A 27,078-nucleotide genomic window follows, 5' to 3' on the forward strand; every position below is an offset into this window, starting at 1 on the left:
AGAGACTGCCAAGAGTGTGCAAAACTGTCAAGGCAAAGGGTGGCTATTTGTAGATTCTAAAATGTCAAATTTATTTTTTATTTGTTTAACACTTTTTTGGTTACTACATGATTCCATGTGTTATTTCGTAGTTGTGATGTCTTCACTATTATTCTACAATGTAGAAAATAGTTGTTTTTTAAAGCTCATGAATGATTAGGTGTATCCAAACTTTTGACTGGTACTGTGTGTGTGTGTGTGTGTGTGTGTATGTATATATATATATATATATATATCTTCTTTCTATTATTTGCATTTGCTATCTGTCCTGTTATTTGTATTATGTATTGTCAAAGTCTTATGTATTGTTGAAGACTATAGAAAGTTGCATAAATGTTTATATAATAAGGGTTGTGTCTTTGGCATCCACAGTTCACTTTTCTACATTTCACTTGGAAAATATACTGTATCTCACTTCCCGCGAGTGCCATTCTTTTTTTAATGCCAACTGATGATTTATAGGTGCTTTAAGTCTAACCCAGTCTGTATTGAGCTAGAACATTTGAAACTGTGGCTTATTAGTCTAAATAAACCTCTTGGTTCGAGCTAGACGATACTTGATTTTGGTCATTTTATTTATTCATTACACAATGATGTCACAACTGTTAAGCCTCATCACATTGTCCTACATCAGATTTGACTCTGGCCAAGACAATGGCTGAAACAGAACTAGGCAGCAACAGGCACTTTTTTTCCCATTTTAAACTGAAAAGAGAAGTATCAGACCCATGGGACAGGCTGATCTAGTCAGTACGTTTCACTTATTAATGAATCAGTGGGTTTATTTCTTGGTTCTCATTATTGCAATTATTCTTCCAGGTTCATGTTGTCCTTGCCAGGCAATGGATAAAAAAATGTCCCATCGTTTTTCTCTCTTTTCATTTAGGGGCCATGATGGATATTGAGGTTGATGAACTGTGAACTGTAATATTTGGTTATGTTATATAACCGGCACATTGGAAACAAGCATTCATTATTCATTCTGGCCATGTCTGCAGCTGCAGGGAGATTGTAATGGATAGTTCACAGAAGACAACTGCCTGGAAATGCTGGATGATTTATTGTAGCTTTATATCCAACCACTGCATCTGCACCAGTTATTTTACATAACAATGTAGCTACATCATTAGTTGGAAGTGCTGTTGTTTAGGGCTATAAAGTGTATGCGCTTTGCACACCATCGCATGCATAATGGTTGCACTACTTACACAGTAGATTGTTCATATCTTAACAAATAGGCAGGAATATAATGGCCATGGCATCCTAAAGCAATCTGGCAAATGATCAATCAGTCTCATGAAGATATGTCTTTAAAAAATGACTAATATCTACAAATGATGACCTAAGGCCTAAGTACAATAAGCACACAAAATAAGACATTTGTTGAAATAATTTCATCAAAAAAAATATACATTTGTTTTAAAATGGAAACTGCAACACATTTTTTTTTCAGCAGAAAATACAAGCCTGTGATTGTGAGTCAAGGAGTAGGCTACGTACTGTGAATAGGATTTACGTAGGTGTATTGAGAGAGATGAATCCCTTGTTGCACTTGAAGAGTGACATGATTTACAACAACAACAAACAACTCAGCATACAGTATTACCAGTGTTCTTGTAAATACAACACGTGCATGTGAACTAGCCATAGTTTGATTATATCCCGGTCTGTTACAGTAAATCTTAGTTTTTTTGTGAAATGGCTTGGATGGGTGATATTAATGTGTAACTTCATCTCAGCATGATAACGGTAGTGGCATTTGGCATTTGGCATTACATATTTCGAAGATCGTGCAGGTAGCTTTTTTTATTTTCACACACATGTCGTGTGTCCGTATGTAAAGTTTCAAATGACACAGTATGTTTCTCACTGGCTCAGTCTATAGCACTTCACTTGACAAAAGCTACGTACAAGCAAAACTACACGGGAGAAAAATACCTTTTGTACATAATAACTGAAGCAAAGTGGGTTGAATGGAAACAGGTGTGAAAATGGGATAAGTTGATAGTTGTATTGAACTACTTTGAATATAACATGTGTAACAACTCTCGTATTCTCCAAAGATAAAATACAGCTGCGCATATTCATAAAAATGACAAATACCGTATATTACCTGAATAAACACTGCATGATTTTTTTTATCCATAATTTCTATAACTTTAGCTGCCGTTTTAAGACCCTGTGTAATGAGTTCAACTTTAAAACGTATAGTCGCCTGTAATTCCATCACAGGGCTTTTGAATCTCCGATCCATTCAATATTGGCAGGCTTTTTACTTTCTGCTCGGCGCATTTTCTCCATTGCTTTCCAAGTGTGTGAATACATCACTTTACAAATACAATGACAGCTCTACTGTAGAATAATTCACTTGTGTTAATCATATCATTACATACCATACACATAATCCCCCATACCACAGAAACACAGACATTACTTATCATGTGTATTCTGTTCAGCTATAGAAACAGATCATAGAGGTGGTTAAGTATAGGTACTACAAGTATTACATTGCATTGATGAGTTTCGTTGAATATATTAAATGTGTTCATAGTTGGAAATCTTGGGAAATTCTGTGATATCCAGTGATATGTCAGTTCGGTGTATACTATTGCTGACATGTTATAGGCTGCTGTGGGATAAATAATGGCAGGCAATGGGATCATTTCCATATCATTTCCATATATATATATATATATATATATATATATATTTCCATTTCCATATAAGTGGATACATAGATTTAGGCTCTTAAATCCTGATCCAGGAAGGCAGGATCCGGAATTACTCAGTCCAGCCTTGTTTTTATGTGTGGTATACTATTTGGGTATTTGGAATGGCAAAGCGGACAGGTGGTTATCTTAGTCATACAATGGGTGCCACATGGCGATCTGCTTACGGGGGTTGTCTAGCATCTGCTGCCAGTGTTGGAGGCCAGTATTAGAGGCATGTAAACCCAGCTGACAGCGGCCCAGGGACTCCTGCTCACCAGGACCTGCCTGATTCAAAACCTCCAAGTCCAGACTGGATTTAGATAGCAGCTCGCGGGGAACCTCCAGCATCATCATCTCATTCCACACTGGGTTCATCTTGTGCTTGACCCGTCGCGTCTGCTTCTTCTTCAGCTTGGTAGTCTGGTGCTTCAGGGCCAGTTTCACAGACAGGTCTAGGAACAAGGAACAAATCCGTCACTGCAATGAAATCCACCAACAACAATATTTTTCCATTTTAGTATACTCTGTCGTCAACCTGTGGCTGAATGGTTGTTCATGGTTGTATGATTTGAAGAGCAGTTGTAGGCATTAATAAACAGGGTGTACCTATGGAGTCCTTCAGCTTGTCCGACTGTAGTCCTCTAGCCTTCATCACCACTACTCCCAGCCGGTTGGCTGCAGGCAGGTAACTTATGGACAGCAGGAGCTCTCCCGCTGACTGGACATCCTGCTGATTATAGTCAATCACACCAGTTCACTGTGATTAGAACAAGTCACATGAAAACCTTTACTCTGCAAATAATGTAAAAAAACAGCACATAAAACTTCAACAGACTTTGGTATACAAAGGTTAGAACAAATATCAAAATATGCAATGTCGATTTATGACTGACAATAAGGTGTGTACACGTGCCTGTTACCTTGACGCCATCATTAATGGACACAAAGGTCTGATTCACTAGTAAACAAATGGACTGGATGAATGGCTGTGTGAGTCACCTCTGTGCCTCAGGAAGATTAGGATTCATTAGGCACAAATCATTATAATCACTGCTATTACGCTTCTGATGCTACTGGTGAATCTCACATTGATCTGAAATCGTGCCACTTCCATAAATGGTCTTCGTGCGTGGGTTAGCGGCATACTGCAATATGCACCAATATGTCACTTTACTAAGTGGAATATCAGAGACTCTTATAACCAGGGAAGAGTCTGTTGTAAAAGTAATATCATTTGAACGTAATGTGTGTGTAGGAGAGGCTTTACAGTCAACACTCCACCTTTTGTCAAACTGTTATCATGCATAGCCAACTATGCGGAGGGTTGATTAGTGAAAGTGATTGATATCTAGGATCTTTGGTCTTCCAGTAGTGCACATAAGAGGAAGTGGTTTGTAATATGTCGAAACAGGCCACACAAAAAATAGGGAGCCCACTAATGGGCAAAAAGTCAAGGGTTATGCATTAGTGAATATGCAGCATAGACGAGGCATAAATTGCTTTTTTAGGGGGTGCTTGAAAATGACATGTTAACTACATCATTTTAACAGCACCAAAGAGCACAGTACAGTTTTACAGCTTGAGCGTCCCTTTATAATCTGCAATCCATGGCAGGTAAACACTTTAAAGTAGCAGCCTGACTTACTCTTGGATTCGCTGTGAGCAATATATCAAAGGAGTGGTAAGTAATCGATGCAAAGGGAATGGGGTAGTCTTGTTCTTTGAATAGTGTTCTTCTCTGAGTCAATAACTCCATACAACTAAACTAAAAAAACGTAAAAAAGAAATGTCGCTTTTTCAGGACCCTGTCTTTCAAAGACAATTAGTGAAAATCCAAATGACTTCACAGATCTTCCTTGATAAAGGGTTTAAACACTGTTTCCCATGCTTGTTCAATGAGCCATAAACAATTCATGAACATGCACCTGTCGTTAAGACACTAACAGCTTACAGACGGTAGGCAATTAAGGTCACAGTTATGAAAACTTAGGACACTAAAGAGGCATTTCTACTGGCTCTGAAAAACACCAAAAGAAAGATGCCCAGGGATCCTGCTCATCTGTGTGAATGTGCCTTAGGCATGCTGCAAGGAGGCATGAGGACTGTAGCTGTGGCCAGGGCAATAAATTGCCATGTCTGTACTGTGATGCCTAAGACAGCTCTACAGGGAGACAGGATGGACAGCTGATTGTCCTCGCAGTGGCAGACCACATGTAACAACACCTGCACAGGATCGGTACATCCGAACAGCACACCTGCGGGACAGGTACAGGATGGCAACAACAACTGCAAGAGTTACACCAGGAACGCACAATCTCTCCATCAGTGCTCAGACTGTCCACAATAGGCTGAGAGAGGCTGGACTGAGGGCTTGTAGACCTGTTGTAAGGCAGGTCCTCACCAAACATCACTGACAACAACGTCGCCTATGGGCACAAACCCACTGTCGCTGGACCAGACAGGACTGGCAAAAAGTGCTCTTCACTGATCAGTTGCGGTTTTGTCTCACCAGGGGTGATGGTCAGATTTGTGTTTATCATCGAAGGAATGAGCATTACACCGAGGCCTGTACTCTGGAGTGGGATCTATTTGGAGGTGGAGGGTCTGTCATGGTTTGGGGCGGTGTGTCCCAGCATCATCGGACTGAGCTTGTTGTCATTGCAGGCAATCTCAACGCTGTGCGTTACAGGGAAGACATCCTCCTCCCTTATGTGGTACCCTTCCTGTAGACTCATCCTGACATGACACTCCAGCATGACAATACCACCAGCCATACTGCTCATTCTGTGCGTGATTTCCTGCAAGACAAGAATGTCAGTGTTCTGCCATGGCCAGTGAAGAGCCCGGATCTCAATCCCATTGAGCACGTCTGGGACCTGTTTTGTCGGAGGGTGAGGTCTAGGGCCATTCCCCACAGAAATGTCTGGGAACTTGCAGGTGCCTTGGTGGAAGAGTGGGGTAACATCTCACAGCAAGAACGGGCAAATCTGGTGCAGTCCATGAGGAGGAGATGCATTGCAGTACTTAATGCAGCTGATGGCCACACCAGATACTGACTGTTACTTTTGACCCCCCCCCCCCCCCCCCCCACCTCAGTGGTTGAATCTCGTTATGTTCATACAAATATTGACACGTGCATTTTGCAGAAAATTAATGTCGTTGACAGAGAGAGGACGTTTCTTTTTTTTTGTTGCTGAGTTCACAACCAAATCAAAGGTTTTATGAAAATGTTTGTCTCTCTTTCAGTGGACATCTAATAAATGAAATATCTCCTATCTTTCTTCAGTGGAGTATCATAGTGTGTGATTTCTTGAGGAGCTACAGCGCAGTCTACTGCTGCGTGTGTCATCCCTGGCTTCTGTCAGCCCCATCTGCTCCTGCGCTCTCTCTATGCAGCTAGGACCATTAAATAAAGAGCTGAGAAACTTCTCACTGTGCTCAATTAGAAAATAATTTATAGCTATTTTTCCGCAGTGGCGTGTATCACTTGCGTCACAACCCACATCATACAAACTCCCGCCTTCCCCTCCCTATATCTCTCAGCCTCCTCCTGTCCTCTGTCTCCTCTATCTGCTCTTTTCATCTTTGGCATGACTTATTTATCTCATGTCATCCTCGTATCTCTCTCCGTCATCTCCCACTCCCTCTCCAGCTCTCCAGCATCCCTATTTGTGATTCCTGGCAGGACTTCAGGCTCTCTTGCGCATCCCTGAAGAAGAAAAAAATCCCCAGGGTTTGTGATGACGTAGATTCTGATCTGCTGCCTAGCTCGGAGGCTCACGATGCAGCAGCCAGGAAAGACTGGAGAGCTAGCTGTTTTTTTTATTAAATCCTCATTATCACACAGGTGTCCCTGTAGCTGATGTTTTAATTGAATAACAGCTTGTGGGTGGTCAGAATGAGCTGTTTTGACAGAAAAGAGAAACCAGATCAAATTGGGTTTCGTAAAAAACCCTTTTTTTAAAGGCTTCCCAGCCTTTCAAATGGATCAGAAGCTAATAAACTGAAAAGGACTTGCAGTATACATTTTCTCTCTGTATGTACTCAATCCTTTCAGAGATTTCAAACAAAACGACCAACAACAATCTCTCTTTCAACTCTATATACAAATCCTCCCTGTGTCACTGAGACTGAGGCGTGAAATGGATTGCATTTTTCTATAGCAGCTTGAGTAGCTGTCCTTTTTACTAAATCATCTTTAGGTTACCATAAAGGCGGATGGTTACAACTGTATCTTGAGGAGGCTTAAAAGTGCTTGTTACAGGGTAGCCATACAGACAGGCAGATCAAATCTAGCCATTGAGCTAAATTAGTTTGGCCTTGAATAAAAAATATATTTTGATCACAGTGCCTAGTATTCAGTTTCACCAGATCTACAGAACAGTTGTCTTGTTTGCGAGCTGGGATGGCTCAAGTCACTATCAGATCACAGAGGGGTAGGGTCTCTCGAAGGATGCCATGGCAACGCCTACTTTTTATAATGAACACCTTCTGACAGCTCAGAGAAGCAGAGGAGAGACAATTAGCACAGGTTCGAGATAGTTAGTGGAAACACACTAAACACACAGTGACGCATCTCACCCCAATTCAGAATCACTCATGATTCCACCCAGTCTTCAAAAGAAAATAAACAGTTATAGTACTTCTCATGACTAAAAATGATATATGTGATGGTCTTGAAGAGGAACACAGTCCTACACAATTCAATTGACAAAAAATATAATAATATTGGAGGGAACAAATCACCCGGTGATTTGGCCTCGTTTTTTGGCTTGCTACGGCCGTCTGGGAGAGAGAAGAGGAGGAGCTGGGATCCTATGAGAGGTTCATGGGTCTGTTCAAGATGGTCTTTGACCATCCTCCAGAGGGCAGAGAGGGAGGGGAGTGACTTCTCCAGCTCCAATAAGGGTTCCCAGACCGCTGCGAAGTACGCCCTCAGATTTCAGATTGTGGCAGCCTCCAGCAGATGGAATGAGCCGGTGAGGACTGCGCGAAAAGAGGTCCAAACGGAGTTGGCGTGTCGGGATGACAACCTATCCTTGGACGCACTCATCGCGATGGCCATCCGTCTGGATAACCTTGTTTGGGAGTGCCGGCACCTACCCCTCTCCTCGCCCTCCTCCTTTGGCTGTTGTGAGGCAGAGCCTGAATTTCACTGGCTGGCTGTCCCTCATGTGTTGTCTCTACAGCACTAGTGGACTCCGGTGCCGCGGGGAATTTAATCAACCAGGCCCTCGCCTTGTACCCGCTCTCCTCTCCTTTTCCAGTCCAAGCCCTGGATTATCGACCATTGGGATTATCGACCATTGGGATCTGGCACTATCACGCACATCACAGCACCACTCACCCTCACCGTGGGACCATGCACCAGGAAAGCCTTCCTCATCATCACCGCTCCTGTACACAGTCATCCTCGGCCTCCCGTGGCTCCAACGACATAACCCCACCATCTCCAGCTTGAAGATGAATATCACCGCCTGGGGAACAGGATGCAGGAGGACCTGCTTTCCCGTACCCTGTGGTTCCACGTTGGTTGAGAGTTCTGTGAGTGCCCTTAAGCCCATCAATCTGTCCTCCTGTATTGTTGGCCCCTTGTTTTGGGATGTAGACGTGGACATCCACCAGGCTCTGTAAAGGGAATCCGCTCCGGATACCTGTCCTCCAGAGCACATATACGTCCCCACGGGGTAAGAGATCGGCTGTTGACCTGGGCACACACATCCCTCGCCGCTGGGCACCCAGGTATCACCTGCACCATCCAATCCCTCTCCGATAAGTACTGGTGGCCCACATTGGCACAGGACGTTGCCCCCTATTTCAACTCCTGCTCTGTATGTGCACAATCCAAATCTCACCGGCACGCTCCAGCAGGGCAACTACTTCCCCTTCCCCTGCCTCAAGCGGCCTTGGTGCCATCTGTCCATAGACTTTGTTAATGATCTCCCCCCTTTCTGATGGTTTCACCACTGTTATGGTTGTTGCTCCCCCTCGCCGGTCTACTAACCACCGGCCCTACAACCATCATTAAATACACCTGCTCCCCATCATTACGCACACTTGCTTCCCATCATTACGTACACCTGGACTTCATCATCACCTTGATTACCTTTGCTTTATTTAGCCCTCAGTAGCCTCAGTCATCGGGCAGTATTGGTTTGTTTTGATTACAGAGTAATATGAGAAGAATGCAATTGCTATTTTAAACTAAGTGTTTTGATAACTTTTAAATGTAGTAGCAGAAAGATGTGGAATAAAAAACCCTTTACATAATACCATAGAAGCAGTGTTCTGCTAACATAACAATGAACACCTTTCATTGGCATTCCCAGCCGATACAGACACTGTGACTATCAGCATGTTTGTCTGGTGGTAAAGGGGATACCTTGGCAAACATGTCAGAGTGGTCATACAGTACCTTCCTGTGTGGTATCCCATATACAAAAGGAGTTCCCTGATCAGATGCAGAATACACATGGTTTCTCCCTCCCCATGTTCACTGATACCATTCAATTCAATAATTAAAAAAGACAATACAAGTAAAAGTTGTTTCTAGTAAAAATGTTTATGCAGAGTGTAAGCTCTCTCTCCTTTCAGAGACATCAGTATCAAGCCCATCTGTCAGTCTGGACTTCATCACATCATCTTGCAAGTCTCCATGTACTGGCCCCATACATGTTTCTGTGAACACATATGCACATAGTCACTGTTCTATTACCAATGGCAGTTAGGATAGGTAATATCTGATGCACAAACAGGTACTATGTTGACGTTTTAACAGGTCAGACTAAACCTACCTAATGCTGTTCTCCCCATCAACGACCGTTGGTGAGCAGGTAAGAGGTGAGGCTGGAAGTGAGGTATTTGCCAGAGCCCCTTTGATGGGCATAGCAGCGTAGATCAGCTCCTGGCCCCTCATCAAAGATACTGGTCGGTCACACACACACACACACATACACACACACACACACACACACACACACACACACACACACACACACACACACACACACACACACACACACACACACACACACACACACACACACACACACAGCACTGATTATGATTAGCCTGGTGAAACCAACCTGATTGCTGCGTTCATCTTTCTATTTCACTTCAGATCAATCTTGTTCTACCAAGCTAGGTTATGCTCCGGACATTATATGCATCTACAAAGTAGAAAATAAGCAACAAGTAATGTCAGTTTACATCAATTATGTTTCACAATTGGGTTATCAAATGTATCAAATGTAATGAAGTGGGTTACCTTCTGTATTTTTTACAAATGATGCCGCAGACAGGTGAAAGTTGCTGGCCGGATACTTGCAATTGGAATGCTCACAGCGAGGGCCCCCTTGCTGGTCTCTATACTGCATGTTTGGTTGCAAAAAGGACATCTCTCGAATAACAATATATATATTGTGCCCTCGACACTAACTTAGAGTGGCATGGAAATATGATTTCATCGCTAGCCAAATAATTAGTAGGAAACAAATTTGCCATAGTATGATGTCGTCAAATAACATCCGCTATGCTAGCGATGATCGTGATAATGATTATCAATATACATAACCAGATACATAACCAGCAGTCTATGGTCTAGCTAGCAGTATACTCACCATCACTGGGGACCAACAAACTCCAACCACCTATTCCGCATGATATAGGGTCCTTCGGCAGGGCATGCAAACCATAGTTGTTGGCTGTGCATCTTGCTGGAAGCATGTGTTGCATGGTCAATCCGTTTAAGTCTTTTCAGTCTCAAACGGCCGTGATCCTTTGAAAATGTTGGTTGGGGAGCCCCATTCAATGAAGGTAGGCGAAGTGGGCGGAGTGGACATATGGCCTTATGTACACTTTGTAGTCAATTTTGATACTAAAATAAATGTTTCTGACTCATAGTCCTGAGGACCATGCCTCAGGACTACCTGGCCTGATGACTCTTTGCTGTCCCCAGTCCATCTGGCCGTGCTGCTGCTCCAGTTTCAACTGTTGTGCCTGCGGCTATGGAACCCTGACCTGTTCACCGGACGTGCTACCTGTCCCAGGCCTGCTGTTTTCAACTGTCTAGAGACAGGAGCGGTAGAGATACTCTGAATGATCGGCTATGAAAAGCCAACTGACATTTACTCGTGAGGTGCTGACCTGTTGCACTCTCGACAACCACTGTGATTATTATTATTTGACCCTGCTGGTCATCTATGTGTTACGTTCCCCAGTTTCTGTATTGTAGTTTGTGTATTTGAGTGTGTGTTTCAGGAGATGGCTTCCTGAAATTCCCCAAGCAGCTGATTGGTCGACTCCACGGCTAATTGGAGCTGACCCCGCCCTCTCGTCAAATTACAGCTGTATCCGATTAATCTCCTTCTGAAGCTATATAAAAGCCAGTGTTCTGTTCAGAAGAGAGATGATAGCTGGGAGGTCATTGCAGAAAGATTGATTGTGATATAGAGAGATGATTGCTGAGAGAGGAGGCTGATGGCTCAGGGTTATTTACTGTGTTAGTTGTAGCTGGGAGCAGTTGGTATGTACTGTGTTAGTTTGTTGCTCAGTCAGATAGAGGATATTTGATGTCCTGTGTTTGTGAAATTGTTTAATATTCTGTTTCATTTGTTCCCAGGGGGAAGGGGAAGGCACCTAGAGTGTTTAGGCAAGAGGCCCGCGGGCATACATACTGTATACCTGTAGCATATTCACTGTCTAGGCACACTAGGTAAGACCTGGGTGGACCACACCCTGTATTTTGGTTAGGGCACAAGGTGGTGCTAAATTAGGTAAGTAGTGGTTAGGCAGGTAAGATAGGAGAGGGGGCTCTGATATTTGCTTTGGTTCCGTCCAGCCCCTTTTCCCCATATTACCGTGTGAAGGAATAAATTCCTAGTAAGTGGTAAATTCTGCCGTTTTGTCATCCTTACTCGCACCTACAGTGCATACTTCTTTCACTTCACGGGGAGTGGAGTTGAGTTGTAGCAGGGTGTTGCATTCCCTCTTCACAGAGGCGTGTGTAACATATGAACATTTGAACATCTTGGCCATGTTCTTTTATAATCTCCGCCTGGCACAGCCAGAAGAGGACTGGCCACCCCTCATAGCCTGGTTCCTCTCTAGGTTTCTTAAGTTCTGGCCTTTCTAGGGAGTTTTGTGATTTGATATCGATGCCACATAGGCCACAAGGATTTGTTGTTTTTAGGGGCAGTCACTCTTTAACTTTGCAGCCAATGCCATCTACTATGTATCAATGATAAGAACAGGGTAGTCTACCTGTTTTGGTGGTTGAAGGTCGACCCAGCAGTCTGCGTTGGACATCATGCCCACATCAACCAGCTTGAACCTCATAACGCCGAGGTTGGTGTTCTGAGAGAAGCGGTCACAACTGTGCAGGGAGAGAGCCACTTCGCCCTCCACCTCATACCCTCCTGGCAGGGAGAACACCAATCCTTCCTCCCAGCGGGTGTGGCTGGTCAGGCGTCGCGACGAGGTCTGGGCCTCCCTCTGTCCTGCTGCAAAGGTCAGGACTCCGGCCACATAGCCCTCACAGCCCGACCCCACACACAAATGCTCCGCTACAGAGAAAGACAGAGGGGAGGCAACAGAGCGAGGGGAGCAAACCCTGAGAATAGCAGTCTATTGATGTAGTTTTAATTAAATTTTTAAATTTGAGTAATTTAGCAGATGATCTTATCCAGAGAGACTTACAGTTAGTGCATTCATCTTAAGATACAGTAGCTAGGTGGGACAACCACATGTCATAGTAAGTACATTTTTCCTCAGTAAAGTAGCTATTAGCAAAGTCAGTGCTAGTAAGGAGAGGAGTAAAGTGTGTTTTTATTTCATAAAAGGCATTCTTGAAAGGGGGGATTATTTAAGATTCTCTTTGAAGAGGTAGGGTTTCAAATGTTTTCGGAAGATGGGCAGGGACTCCACTGTCCTAGCTTCTTCCACCATTGGGGTGCCAGGACAGAAGCGCTTTAGGGGTGGGAGGGCTAAGAGACCAGACGTGGCACCACAAATTATTTGGGTTGGGGTGTAGGGTTTGAGCATAGCTTGAAGGTAGAGAGGGGCAGTTCCTCTTACTGCTCTGTAGGCAAATACCATGGTCTTGTAGTGGATGCGAGCTTCAACTCGAAGCTAGTGGAAGAGATTCTCATTAGCTGTTCCCAATTCCCTATTTCTGAAATAAGTATATATGACAAAGTCTGCCAAATATCTTATTATGTAGAATACACTGATGCTATAACTGTATAGGCTATGTATTAATAAGGAGAGTATGTGTATGCCAGGCAGGACTCACAGACAGCTGGCCTGCAAAGAAGAGGGCACGACAAAACCTATTCCCCCCTCAGGAGACTGAAAAGATTTGGCATGGGTCCTCAGATCCTCAAAAGGTTCTACAGCTGCACCATCGAGAGCATGGTGCAGCTGTACTGGTTGCATCCCTGCCTCGTATGGCAACTGCTCGGTGTCCGACCGCCAGTCTTTACAGAGGGTAGCGTGAACGGCTCAGTACATCACTGGGGCCAAGCTTCCTGCCACCCAGGACCTCTATACCAGGCGTTGTCAGAGGAAGGCCCTAAAAATGGTCAAAGACTCCTGCCACTCTAGTCAGAGACTGTTCTCTCTGCTACCACACGGTACAGGAGTGCCAAATCTAGGTCCCAGAAGCTTCTAAACGGCTTCTATCCCCAAGCCATAAGACTCACGAACTTCTAATCAAATGGCTACCCCCCCCCCCCTCTTTTACACTGCTGCTACTCTCTGTTATCATCTAGGCATAGTCACTTTAATAACTCTACCTACATGTACATATTACCTCAACTAACCAGTGCCCCCACACATTGACTCTGTACCGTTACCCCCCTGTATTTAGTCTCGCTATTATTTTACTGCTGCTCTTTAATTACTTGTTACTTTTATTTCTAATTCTTATCCGTATTTTTTAAAACTGCATTGTTGGTTAGGGGCTCATAAGTAAGCATTTCACTGTAAGGTCTACAGCCGTGGGCAAAAGTTTTGAGAATTACACAAATATTCATTTTTATAGTCTGCTGCCTCAGTTTGTATGATGGCAATTTGCATATACTCCAGAATATTATGAAGAGTGATCAGATTAATTACAATTAATTGCAAAGTCCCCCTTTGCCATGCAAATTAAATGAATCCCCAAAAAACAAAAGGACCAGCTGACATGTCAGTGAATCTCTCGTTAACACAGGTGTGAGTGTTGACGAGGACAAGGCTGGTGATCACGCTGTCATACTGATTGAGTTTGAATAACAGACTGGAAGCTTCAAAAGGAGGGTGGTGCTTGGAATCATTGTTCTTCCTCTGTCATCCATGGTTACCTGCAAGGAAACACATGCCGTCATCATTGCTTTGCACAAAAAGGGCTTCACAGGCAAGGATATTGCTCCCAGTAAGATTGCACCTAAATCAACCATTTATCGGATCATCAAGAACTTCAAGGAGAACGGTTCAGTTGTTGTGAAGAAGGTTTTAGGGCGCACAAGAAAGTCCAGCAAGCGCCAGGACCATCTCCTAAAGTTGATTCAGCTGTGGGATCGGGGCACCACCAGTATAGAGCTTGCTCAGGAATGGCAGCAGGCAGGTGTGAGTGCATCTGCACGCACAGTGAGGCAAAGACGTTTGGAGGATGGCCTGGTGTCAAGAAGGGCAGCAAAGAAGCCACTTCTCTCCAGGAAGAACATCAGGGACAGACTGATATTCTGCAAAAGGTACAGGGGTTGGACTGCTGAGGACTGGGGTAAAGTCAATTTCTCTGATGAATCCCCTTTCCGATTGTTTGAGGCATCCGTAAAAAAGCTTGTCCGGAGAAGACAAGGTGAGCGCTACCATTTGTCCTGTGTCATGCCAACAGTAAAGCATCCTGAGACCATTCATGTGTGGGGTTGCTTCTCAGCCAAGGGAGTGGGCTCACTCACAATATTGCCTAAGAACACAGACCTGAATAAAGAATGGTACCAACACATCCTCCGAGAGCAACTTCTCCCAACCATCCAGGAACAGTTTGGTGACGAACAATGCCTTTTCCAGCATGATGGAGCACCTTGCTATAAGGCAAAAGTGATAACTAAGTGGTTCGGGAACAAAACATCGATATTTTGGGTCCATGGACAGGAAACTCCCCAGACCTTAATCCCATTGAGAACTTGTGGTCAATCCTCAAGAGGCGGGTGGACAAACAAAAATATCTAAAGACACTGAGGCAGCAGACTTAGTGAAAATTAATATTTGTGTCATTCTCAACTTTTGGCCATGACTGTACACCTGCTGTATTTGGCGCATATGACTTATAAAATGTGATTTGATTTGAACCTGTGCCCTTCGTTAGCATATCACAACAAGCGTATGATGCTGGTGTGAACAGGTGACATCTTGCAACCCTACCCCCACCACCAACTAACACCCACCCACCCGCAAGGCAAAGTAGACGCATTGCTGACCTTTTCATTGGGCGGCGCATCAGCATCTACAGTCGATAAGCGTCCACATACGGGGACCAGCCAACAGAGTGCAAAACGCAAAGGTGTCCGAGCTACTCAACCCCTTATCAAATTACCCACAGTCTTATGAAGAGGGGAGACCGGAGGATTGCTTTATCTCACCACAAATTAAATACATTATTTGGTAGATGGAGGACATAAAAGAAGCAAGGCAGAATATTGAAATAGATGAAGCCAGTGTGGTAGTGTTTGTGCGTCATCACTTTGCCACTTTATTGGCTTCGGGAATATTGCTCCACAAGACACAATTCACTGAGGGGATTGGGTTGTGAGGTCTCCATTTACAATTTCCTGTCACACCCTGATCTGTTTCACCTGTCTTTGTGCTTGTCTCCACCTCCCTCCAGGTGTCGCCCATCTTCCCCATTATCCCCAGTGTATTTATACCGGTGTACTCTGTTTGTCTGTTGCCAGTTCGTTTTGTTTCGTCAAGCCTACCAGCGGTTTTCCCGTGCTCCTAGCTTGCTCTAGTTCCCGTTTCCGACCATTCTGCCTGCCCCGACCCTGCCTGCCGTTCTCTACCTTGTCACACCACCCTGGACTACTGCCTGCCCTGACCCTGAGCCTGCCTGCCCTCCTCTACCTTTTGGACTCTGCTATGGATTACTGACCTCTGCCTGCCCTTGACCTGTCGTTTGACTGCCCCCGTTTTCTATTATAAACTTTTGTTACTTCGAAACTGTCTGCATCTGGGTCTTCTCCTGAGCCTTGACAATTTCCATATATTTGTTACTCTTGATTGACTGTTGCCTCACATTGATTTATTATATTTGCAGACAACTGCCAATTAGTTTTCCCCCTAACTTTGTTTTCATTTGCAGAAGACTTCTGCTTGTTTACCTCTTTTGATAATGTCAATAAATTAGGTTTGACAAAGAAATGCACTGTCATGGAAGTACTTAAATAAACTTAGCAAAAAAATAAATGTCCCTTTTTCAGGACCCTGTCTTTCAAAGATAATTAGTAAATATCCAAATGACTTCACAGATCTTCATTGTGAAGGGTTTAAACACTGTTTCCCATGCTTGTTCAATGAACCATAAACAATTAATGAACATGCACCTGTGGAACGGTCGCTAAGACACTAACAGCTTACAGACGGTAGGAAATTAAGGTCACGGTTATGAAAACTAAGGACACTAAAGAGGTATTTCTACTGACTCTGAAAAACACCAAAAGAAAGATGTCCAGGGTCCCTGCTCATCTGTGTGAATGTGCTTTAGGCATGCTGCAAGGAGGCATGAGGACTGCAGATGTGGCCAGGGCAATAAATTGCAATGTCCGTACTGTGAGACGCCTAAGACAGTGCTCGCAGTGGCAGACCACGTGTAACAACACCTGCACAGGATCGGTACATCCGAACATCACACCTGCGGGTCAGGTACAGGATGGCAACAACAACTGCCCGAGTCACACCAGGAACGCACAATCCCTCCATCAGTGCTCAGACTGTCCGCAATAGGCTGAGCGAGGCTGGACTGAGGGCTTGTAAACTTGTAAGGCAGGTCCTCACCAAACATCACTGACAACAACGTCGCCTATGGGCACAAACCCACCATCGCTGGACCAGACAGGACTGGTAAAAGGTGCTTTTCACTGATGAGTCGCGGTTTTGTCTCACCATGGGTGATGGTCGGATTTGTGTTTATCGTTGAAGGAATGAGTGTTACACCGAGGCCTGTACTCTGGAGCGGGATCTATTTGGAGGTGGAGGGTCTGTCATGGTCTGGGGCGCTGTGTCACAGCATCATCGGACTGAGCTTGTTGTCATTGCAGGCAATCTCAACGCTGTGCGTTACAGGGAAGACATCCTCCTCCCTCATGTGGTACCCTTCATTCATCATTCTAACATGACCCTCCAGCATGACAATGCCACCAGCCATACTGCTCGTTCTGTGCGTGATTTCCTGCAAGACAGGAATGTCAGTGTTCTGCCATGGCCAGCGAAGAGCCCGGATCTCAATCCCATTGAGCACATCTGGGACCTGTTGGATCGGAGGGTCAGGGATAGGGCCATTCTCCACAGAAATATCTGGGAACTTGCGGGTGCCTTGGTGGAAGAGTGGGGTAACATCTCACAGCAAGAACTGACCAATCTGGTGCAGTCCACGAGGAGGAGATGCACTGCAGTACTTAATGCAGCTGGTTTTCACTTGTTCAGTTTATGTCTCAGTTGTTGAATCTTGTTGTGTAAATATTTATATGAACATATTTTAAGTTTGATGAAAATAAATGCAGTTGACAGTGAGAGGACGTTTCTTTTTTTGCTGAGTTTATGTTTAATAGGTGAACTAGGGTCAACATCTTGTTTAGTGATACCTCACCCTTCATAGCTTGGCCCTGTCCGGGGGTGTCCTCGGATGGGGCCACAGTGTCTCCTGACCCCTCCTGTCTCAGCCTCCAGTATTTATGCTGCAGTAGTTTGTGTCAGGGGGCTAGGGTCAGTTTGTTATATCTGGAGTACTTCTCCTGTCCTATTCGGTGTCCTGTGTGAATTTAAGTGTGCTCTCTCTCATTCTCTCTTTCTCTCTTTCTTTCTCTCTCTCTCTCGGAGGACCTGAGCCCTAGGACCATGCCTCAGGACTACCTGACATGATGACTCCTTGCTGTCCCCTGTCCACCTGGCCGTGCTGCTGCTCCAGTTTCAACTGTTCTGCCTTATTATTATTTGACCATGCTGGTCATTTATGAACATTTGAACATCTTGGCCATGTTCTGTTATAATCTCCACCCGGCACAGCCAGAAGAGGACTGGCCACCCCACATAGCCTGGTTCCTCTCTAGGTTTCTTCCTAGGTTTTGGCCTTTCTAGGGAGTTTCTAGCCACCGTGCTTCTACACCTGCATTGCTTGCTGTCTGGGGTTTTAGGCTGGGTTTCTGTACAGCACTTTGAGATATCAGCTGATGTACGAAGGGCTATATAAATACATTTGATTTGATTTGATAATTTACATGAAGTGGACATACTGGCAGATGATACTGTTGAGATCGTTGCCTTACCTTCTATCACGGTGATATGTAGCTCGTTCTGGTCAGTATAATAGGTGAGAGAGAAATGCAGCTTAGGGTGGAAGATGGAGCTGCTTGTTGTCATCCCATTGGTAAGATCCCTGGCACAGGGGGTTTCGTCCTTTGAGTCTGGGAAAAGAGGCTGCGTTAGGGCTGGGAAATTCTACGGTTACAGGTTTTCATTGAGACTCCAAGCAAAAACCATTTGATTTCAAAGTTTTACAAACCATACAACTCCCTCCACGAGGACTACTTTTAACAATTAACACTGAAGATTTTACAAAAAACACATTTACTGGAAGAAACATGCAGATGCAAAGTTTGGAAACAGAACATCGGTAAAATATGTTTTCCAAAAACTCTTAAATATGTGCTCTGAATTAAGATTTAACGGCGTCTGCAGAAATAATGAAAGCTATGACATGACACATTGACTTTGAAAAAATATATTTTGGTCATTGAACTACAGCAAGTGAAGTGGATTTACACCCGGTAATGGAATTTGTTCATGGGCCTTTGATCTGTACTACACAGGAATGCATAATTATGGATATGAATGTCATTCTCTTCATGGTGACGTATCCTAAATAGGTATACAAAGGTAGAAATATGCAATATACTCCTTTGCATATTTGGGTATTATTCTATACACTGGCTATTATTTTAATGAGCTCTGCCTCCAGACCAGACCAAATCTGAACCAATTGTAAACGACTATGTTTCACAAGTTTTGACATCGAAGTACAGCACAGTAGAGTGCAGTAGAGTTCAGTACAGCACAGCACAGCACAACACAGTAGAGTAGAGTTCAGTACAGTACAGTAGAGTTCAGTACAGTACAGTACAGTAGAGTTCAGTACAGTACATTAGTGTACTCAACTCCAGTGTGCTCTACTGTGTACTGTACTGAACTCTAGCCCAGTACTGTACTGAACTATACTCTATTTTTCCTTGCTGTACTGTACTCTACTGTAATGTACTATGCTGTCCAAACTTGTGCACCCAACTTTGTTTTGTGACTAACTATGATTTCCCATTGTAGCCAATTCAATTGCAGAAATTCTGTTACCAATTTTTCGGAAATTCCATTACCGATTCGGTAATGGAATTTCGAGTTTTAATCACTTAATAATTCATAAACAAATTTGGTATCAGTAAAAACACTATAACTAATTGATAGGTCTACCTTTACTTGTTCCTTCTGTGAACTTTCATTATCCTCCCTCATGAGGGAAAGAAACTAGAAAATATCTTAAAGATATGTGGGTTTTTGGTCATGCAATTTCAAGGCTCAAGGAAGTTTTTCTTAAACTTACAGAAGGAAGAAAGATTTCTCCAAAACTAAATATAACTGTTGGTATTAGTTGGTAGGGGTCTATACTTCAACATTATTGTGTTTTGATGTATTTCTGATACATTTTTAGACTATTTCTGTTAGATGTTTTCTAAAACAGAAGAAATCAAAGCCTTTGCTTATTCCAAATTGTTAGGAAGGAAAATGTTTGACAAATGCAAATATATGCCTTACTTTCTCAAAAATATAGACTCTTAGCTCATATGAACCTAAAATGTTGGTGCCCATGGGTCCTTTTATATGGAAATGGCCGGCTGTTTTTCTTCCTAGGGACATCGAATGGTAAATGTGTGCATCAACTAAACCATGAAAATCAGAGTGTAACTTACATTTATTTTTTTATTTTTTTGAAACAATTATTTGAGAAATAATTAATAGTCAAGCGTGTGTGTTAATAGTATTTTTTTTCAAATAATAAATCAAAGTATCCATGTATTGCCAAACTGTCTGTTACTGTAAGGCAACTGCATTCAGGTACATAAAATCCCTTGTCACACCCTGACCATAGTTTGCTTTGTATGTTCTATGTTTTGTTTGGTCAGGTTGTGATCTGAGTGGGCATTCTATGTTGGATATCTTGTTTATCTGTTTCTGTGTTTGGGCCTGATATGGTTCTCAATCAGAGGCAGGTGTTAGTCATTGTCTCTGATTGGGAGCCATATTTAGGTAGCCTGTTTGGTGTTGGGTTTTGTGGGTGATTGTTCCTGTCGCTGCGTTTTGGTCCGCCTCTCCTTCAACAGAAGAAAGCCGTGACAGCCCTGAAATCCTTAGGTCAGAGAAAGCCTGCAGGTCCTGATCTTTTGGATCCCTGCTTTTTAAATCTGGCAGCTGATTTCATAGCTGAACCACTTACATATCTGTTCAATCTAACCCTGGAATGTAATGAAATTCCGAAAATCTGGAAATCAGCATTTGTCCTACCACTTTTAAAAGGGGGAGATCCAACTCTTTGAAATAGTTATAGGCCAATCTCAAAGCTGTCACCCCTGGTGAAAATACTTGAAACCCTTGTGTGAACAGCTAAAAGAGTTTTTATTTACAAACTCTATTTTATTACAGCAGCCATGAAGGTTTTAAATTATATCACTGAAGCCCTTGACAAAAAACAGCACTGTGTCTCACTTTTTATTGATCTCTCTAAGGCTTTTGATACAGTTGATCATGCTATACTAAGGCAGAGATTGTCGAGTGTAGGTCTTTCAGAGCATGTAGTTGCATGGTTTGCTGACTCTCTGTCTGATATAACTCAGTGCACTCAATTTGATGGGCTTATGTCTGTTAAATTGTCTGTCTTTAATGGTGTGCCCCAAGGCTCTGTACTTCGTCCTCTCTTATTCACTATTTATATAAATTATTTAGACGAAAATGTCCAAAATGAGCAACTTAATTTTTATGCTGATGATACTGTTATTTACTGTTGTGCCTTGTCTCTTACAAAAGCTTTCCAGAACTTGCAAACTGCTTTTTATACTGTTCAACATACCTTGTGTCAATTGAAGCTTATCCTCAATACTGACAAAACTAAACTAATGGTGTTTTCTAAAGCAAGAAATAGACCTCTGAACCTTTCACCTATTACTACCTGTCATTACAAAGAGATTGAGGTTGTAACCTCATATAAATATCTTGGAATTTTAATTGATGACGGCCTCTCTTTTAAATTGCATATTCAACATCTTACAAAAAAAATTGAAGCTTAAATTGGGATTTTATTTTAGGAATAAGGCCTGTTTTTCTTTTGAAGCCAGAAGGAGGCTAGTATCAGCTACATTTATGCCTTTACTAGACTATGGGGATATTTTATATATGAATGCTTCTGCTCAGTGTTTGAGATCAATTGACACCCTTTACCATGGCACTTTGAGATTTATTTTAAACTGCAAAACCCTTACGCACCACTGCACTTTGTATAGGGTTGGCTGGCCTTCTCTAGTCACTCATAGGCTCAGGCACTGGCATACTTTTATTTACAAAGCCATTTTGGGTTTACTACCTTTTTATTTGGGCATTTTTTATGTTTAGAAATGTGCTGGGTACTCTCTTCATTCGCTGGACTTTATCATGATAACTGTTCCAAATGTCCGAACTGAATTTGGTAAAAGGGATTTCATGTACTCTGCGCCATCGTCTTGGAACGCCTTACAAAATACCTTTAAACTGGAAGAACTTGTCCCGATTGGTATTTTAAATCACTGATGAATGATCTTGAGACTGATATCCTGACCTGTCAATGTTTTTAATTTGCTGTTTTTGATTTTGTTATACTCTTGTGAATTCTATGTTTTTTTACTAGAATACTTGTAGTTTTTCATGTTGTTTGTCTGTAATTTTTGTAATGACTTGGTGCTGCCTATCTTGGCCAGGACGCTCTTGAAAAATACATTTTAAATCTCAATGAGCCCTTCCTGGTTAAATAAAGGTTCAAGGAAAAAAGAAAGCACCAAGAATAGCAGTATGAAGCTTTTAGCCCTGTGGGACCAGTCCTATCCATCATGCATTAGGTTCCATTGACTGGACACATCAATAACACTGAGTGGATGAGTGTAGGGACTAGGGAGGGAAGGAGGGAGAGCGGGGCAAAGCCTTTGATCACAATGCTCTGGCAGGAGGAGAGGTGCGTTAAGTAACACAAACAATTATCTAGAGACTGAGTGAGTGGTAACTCTAATAGTAGGAAGTGATTAATTACAGTAATTACCAACTAGATGTGTTTCTGCCAATAATTGTTTTTCCGATTTACAGCGAAAAAGTGGATGCAATCCAAAAATCCATTTAAATGTACAATTTCACCTGAAAAATGTTGGATCTAAATAACTGAAGAGTATTACACATTGTATAACATGGTGAAGGCATAGTAGCTATGAAAAGAACAGGAAATTATAAAGGTATTTATTTTGTTCAATTCAGGGTGTTTGTTATTGGTTGGGGTTTACCTTGTCTGAGGATCGTGAATGTGTCAGAGCTGTCCGTTGCTTGGTTACCAGCATCAGGCTCAGTCGAGGGTCCCTCGGGAGAGGGTTCGCCCCCCTTCTCTGAAGCATGATCAGGGTAGCTGATGACCTCAGATGAGGTCACAGACGGTTTGGGCTTGTATATTTTGGGAAATTTCAACAATGTCCTTGGTTGGATGGGCTCTGTGGATTTTTCCACACTGAACTAGAGGAGGAGGAAGAGTTGGTTAAAGACAGGCTCATAAAACTGTACTATGATACAATGTGTGGTGAGAAATCACAAATAGTTTGTAGACTGCTTTCATGAAGATTTAGTATTGGTCGTGCAGTTCAAAGACAGCATGCCTGCTGTATGCAACCAATCCCAGAGGGGTTCAATACGGCCATAACAGTCCATTATCACTGCAGTCTGGCAATTCACAGGAAAACATGGAACACCAATTTACAGTGAATGCACCTCTCTGGCAGTCAGCTAAGTGTGGGCCATTCAGATGGGTGAGTTATGGTTATACTGATAAGAATTTCCATCCATTCTCCTGGGCTTGCACCATTACTCTCCCAAATCAAACTCTAAAACTGGTAACTGGTAGCCATTATATTAAAGTATAGAACTTTATTCATGCTTGTGGAATAAATTGCACATTGTTAAGTTACATTCCATAATGGGATATAAACATTTCAGAGGAGGACTAAAGAGTAAGGTTGTTATCTCTCCAACCAGCAAGTGTTCTTTCACCTCCTTAGCAACACATTTAAAGTACTGCAAAAAGCAAGCTGACTGGAACATGGTGTACCCCTGGAGCATGCATCATGTGTGAGGGCTTGTGTAAGCTGAGGAAAGGAAGGCTGTGTGCAGCCTGGTCTCATAGACTAGACTTAACATAGTAAATGTAAATCTGGTATGATATATTACATTTGGTATGGTTATATAAGACAGAAGGTTAGGAGTTAGGTTAAACTCCTAACCCTAACCTTAACTCTAACAATCCTTTAACTTAACTCCTAACCCTAACCCCTAGCCTAGCTATTGTTAGCCACCTTGCTAACGTTAGCCACAACAAATTAGAATACGCAACATATCATTACAAATTGGTAAAATATTGTACGAATTGCAAATCATAATATTTCATAAGAATTGTAATTCGTAACATATCATACAAAATGGATGATGGACATCCACAAATGAATTAATACCAAACAAAACTTAACATATAATACTAATTGGAGTGTCCCGGATTTACATTTACTATATGAGGTCTACCCCTGAGTCCAGGTTGTAGCGTGAGCTGCACGGGTACCCTGCTCCTCCCTCCTCCCCAAATTACACTGACACAGATGTGCAGGGAACCTATGCATTCATTATTAGGCTAGTTCTAGCAGTTTTTTCCCGCTCATCATCTCGTCACAAACTCATCGGATGGGTATCTGCTTCTAACACCATTATTTAGCCATCTTCAAATGAGACACATATGCAGGAACACTACACAGCCCATAAGGAAATAGGAATTTCAATTAAACACACTGTAGTTCTTCAAAGTGGTTGCTGAGGTGTTAAGTCTGCTTCAAAGCTATGGAATCTCACTCCATGACTAATCAGTCAAGGTCAAATGTGGACATACGTGCGACACCTTTTCTTTGGCTCAGAGAGAGGATGGGTGGGTTCACTCTAAAGGGGACTGCAACAGACAGTCAACCTTTCCCACAGAAAGGACACGGTTTGTGAGCAGAACTTTGATACAATGCCACAAGTCGAGTCACAGATTAAGACTCCTGCAGCCCATTGCAACATGAATACAGTGCTCTACTAACTGTACTCCAGTGCCCATAACAGTAAAAAGACTACAACAAATGATCATCAGAGGAGCCAAATGGAGGGCTCTATCTTACCGCAGTCCATTATTGTAATGTAACCCCTATCTGATGTTTTTTAACTGCTGCATTTCCTGTGTTACAATCTATATATTAGTTAAGGGTGATATCAAAGGTTGTCATAAGCAGATATGGCAAATCGTCTTCGCCCACTAACTTCCCTGTTCAAAAATCTAAAGACTAGTTGTTATATTAGTGTATTAACCAACTGTAATTAGCTATATTATTTACCAGGATGTCATGCCACTCAGAGTAACTGTAGTTACTCAAATCAAACATACAGGACAAAGCTTTCTGCACTACAATTATAGATCACCTATGAGATAGCTCTACACGTGATATGACATTTAGTCAATGGTATCACTCAATAACCATGGCATTCACTCCAGTCCCACATCACATAAACCTAGTCACACAGATTCACCAAGTCACCTGCGGTGTTGGTAATTACCCTCCCAGGAAAGTAAGTTCTCCAATATCTGAGTTCATGTGCAAGTACTGTAGTAGGGCAGCTCACCTGCTGTGAGGAGTGCAGAACACTGGGTTTAGCCTTCTCTGGGTCTGCATCTTCACCACTTTCCAGCTTGCCTTTCTTACAGGACCTGCAGATCAGTGAGAGCCCACAGAGAGTGAGGATGCCTGACGCAGTGCCCAGCGTGGCACCAAGGACAGCAGCTGTGGTGAAAATCATGCTGGTCAACAAGAGCAACACAGGAGAAAATAAAGAGGAAGAAGAAAGGAAGCTAAATATGTCCAAGTTACTCTTCAGGCAGCATTACAAATAAAGATGCGGAGATGCTGATTGGTTAGTCTGCAGCAAATGTCCCACAAAAATAGGACGATTTTTCAGGAGACAGGCTGCACTTCATTCGGGTCCCAGCAGTTGGTTGCAAGCACTTTCAGTATGCAGTTCCCTCATCCAGAGACAGAGGGATAATGTTCCTGTCTGCAGAAGAGAACAGCATGAGAGAGAGGAAGTCCGCCTTGTCTACTTGCATATATTCAGTGAGAGGAGGGATGAGAAAAGACAAAGGGAGAGAAAGGAGTGGGAGGGTAGAGGCTGGCTGGCTGCTAGCTGGTTAGGACAGAATATGTATGTTTCATTGATGCTTCCCTTCTCTGTCTCTTTGTGCTCTTTAGCTCTATGTTCCTTTCTCTTCCTTCCTTGTCTTCCTCACTACCACTTTCCTGTTGCCCTCAGATCCATCCATGTCTGGCATCTGAATGACGTCAGAGGTAAAAATCCTACTCCCCAGAATAACCTTCTTTTTTTTTTTACACACCAACAGAAAGTTTAAAAAAATTGGCTGATCTCATTCCCCTTCTCTCAACGCACTATCCCCATTATGCTGTTCAGCCAGGAGAATGTGCACCACCACAATATTGCTGTTAATTCCTCATGGTTAAGCAAAGGATACCTCTCTGAATTAAACATCTCTCTGAATCTGAAATTGCTAGAGTAAGAAGACATTTCATTTAGCCACATGAACAGTCAAAAACAAATCTATTCTCGCTGAGGGGGAAAATCTCCCATCAAATTCTATATTTGGTCCCCCAACTTTTGCATTAATATGCAGTTTCCATGGAAACAACATAACCCACACTCCAAACAGACCCTCAAAATCTGTGAACATCTTGGGGCAAAGCACTGTTCTTGCCGTAACCAAAAGTATAGTACTCGAACATGACAAATAAAAAGGCTCCATGGCTCATTACTAACAACAGTAGCTGACTGCAAGTAGTTTCACTTTGCAAGCTCTTCCGGAAACATGCTGTATAATGAAAGCCATCATCATAGCTGCCTGGATAACTTAATAACACTTCAGTCTTCTTTTACATTCCATCCCCATGTCTAGATTAATCACATCCTGAAATGTCCCCCAGGGCACTGGCCATCTCTCCAAACTGTGTGATGATGTATGACGTATGAATCAAATCAAATCAAATCAAATTTTATTTGTCACATACACATGGTTAGCAGATGTTAATGCGAGTGTAGCGAAATGCTTGTGCTTCTAGTTCCGACAATGCAGTAATAACGAACAAGTAATCTAACTAACAATTCCCCCCAAAAATAAAAAAAAATAAAAATAAACTACTGTCTTATACACAGTGTAAGGGGATAAGGAATATGTACATAAGGATATATGAATGAGTGATGGTACAGAGCAGCATAGGCAAGATACAGTAGATGATATCGAGTACAGTATAACATATGAGATGAGTATGTAAACAAAGTGGCATAGTTAAAGTGGCTAGTGATACATGTATTACATAAGGATGCAGTCGATGATATAGAGTCCAGTATATACGTATGCATATGAGATGAATAATGTAGGGTAAGTAACATTATATAAGGTAGCATTGTTTAAAGTGGCTAGTGATATATTTACATCATTTCCCATCAATTCCCATTATTAAAGTGGCTGGAGTTGAGTCAGTGTCATTGACAGTGTGTTGGCAGCAGCCACTCAATGTTAGTGGTGGCTGTTTAACAGTCTGATGGCCTTGAGATAGAAGCTGTTTTTCAGTCTCTCGGTCCCAGCTTTGATGCACCTGTACTGACCTCGCCTTCTGGATGACAGCGGGGTGAACAGGCAGTGGCTCGGGTGGTTGATGTCCTT

The 27,078-nt window shown here is 42.7% G+C and overlaps 1 protein-coding gene across 2 annotated transcripts; it reads right to left on the reverse strand.

Annotated features, from left to right (window-relative positions):
* Nucleotides 1-1,082: 1,082 nt before the first annotated feature.
* On the reverse strand, nucleotides 1,083-25,675 carry syt13 (synaptotagmin XIII). 2 transcript variants are annotated; one of them, XM_031809074.1, is made up of 6 exons: nucleotides 24,972-25,675; nucleotides 22,568-22,790; nucleotides 18,272-18,409; nucleotides 12,012-12,313; nucleotides 3,357-3,480; nucleotides 1,083-3,202 (listed from the first exon to the last, which is right to left on the reverse strand). In XM_031809074.1, the coding sequence occupies exons 1-6, from the start codon at nucleotides 25,143-25,145 to the stop codon at nucleotides 2,898-2,900; spliced, it is 1,266 nt and encodes a 421-aa protein (XP_031664934.1). In that variant the 5' UTR covers nucleotides 25,146-25,675; the 3' UTR covers nucleotides 1,083-2,897. The 2 variants fall into 2 exon arrangements, with proteins under 2 accessions (XP_031664934.1, XP_031664938.1); XM_031809078.1 differs by having other exon boundaries at nucleotides 1,491-3,202; nucleotides 3,357-3,477; nucleotides 24,972-25,669.
* Nucleotides 25,676-27,078: the final 1,403 nt, after the last annotated feature.

The sequence above is a fragment of the Oncorhynchus kisutch genome, linkage group LG3 (genome assembly GCF_002021735.2).
Source record: "Oncorhynchus kisutch isolate 150728-3 linkage group LG3, Okis_V2, whole genome shotgun sequence".
Taxonomy (NCBI): domain Eukaryota; kingdom Metazoa; phylum Chordata; class Actinopteri; order Salmoniformes; family Salmonidae; genus Oncorhynchus; species Oncorhynchus kisutch.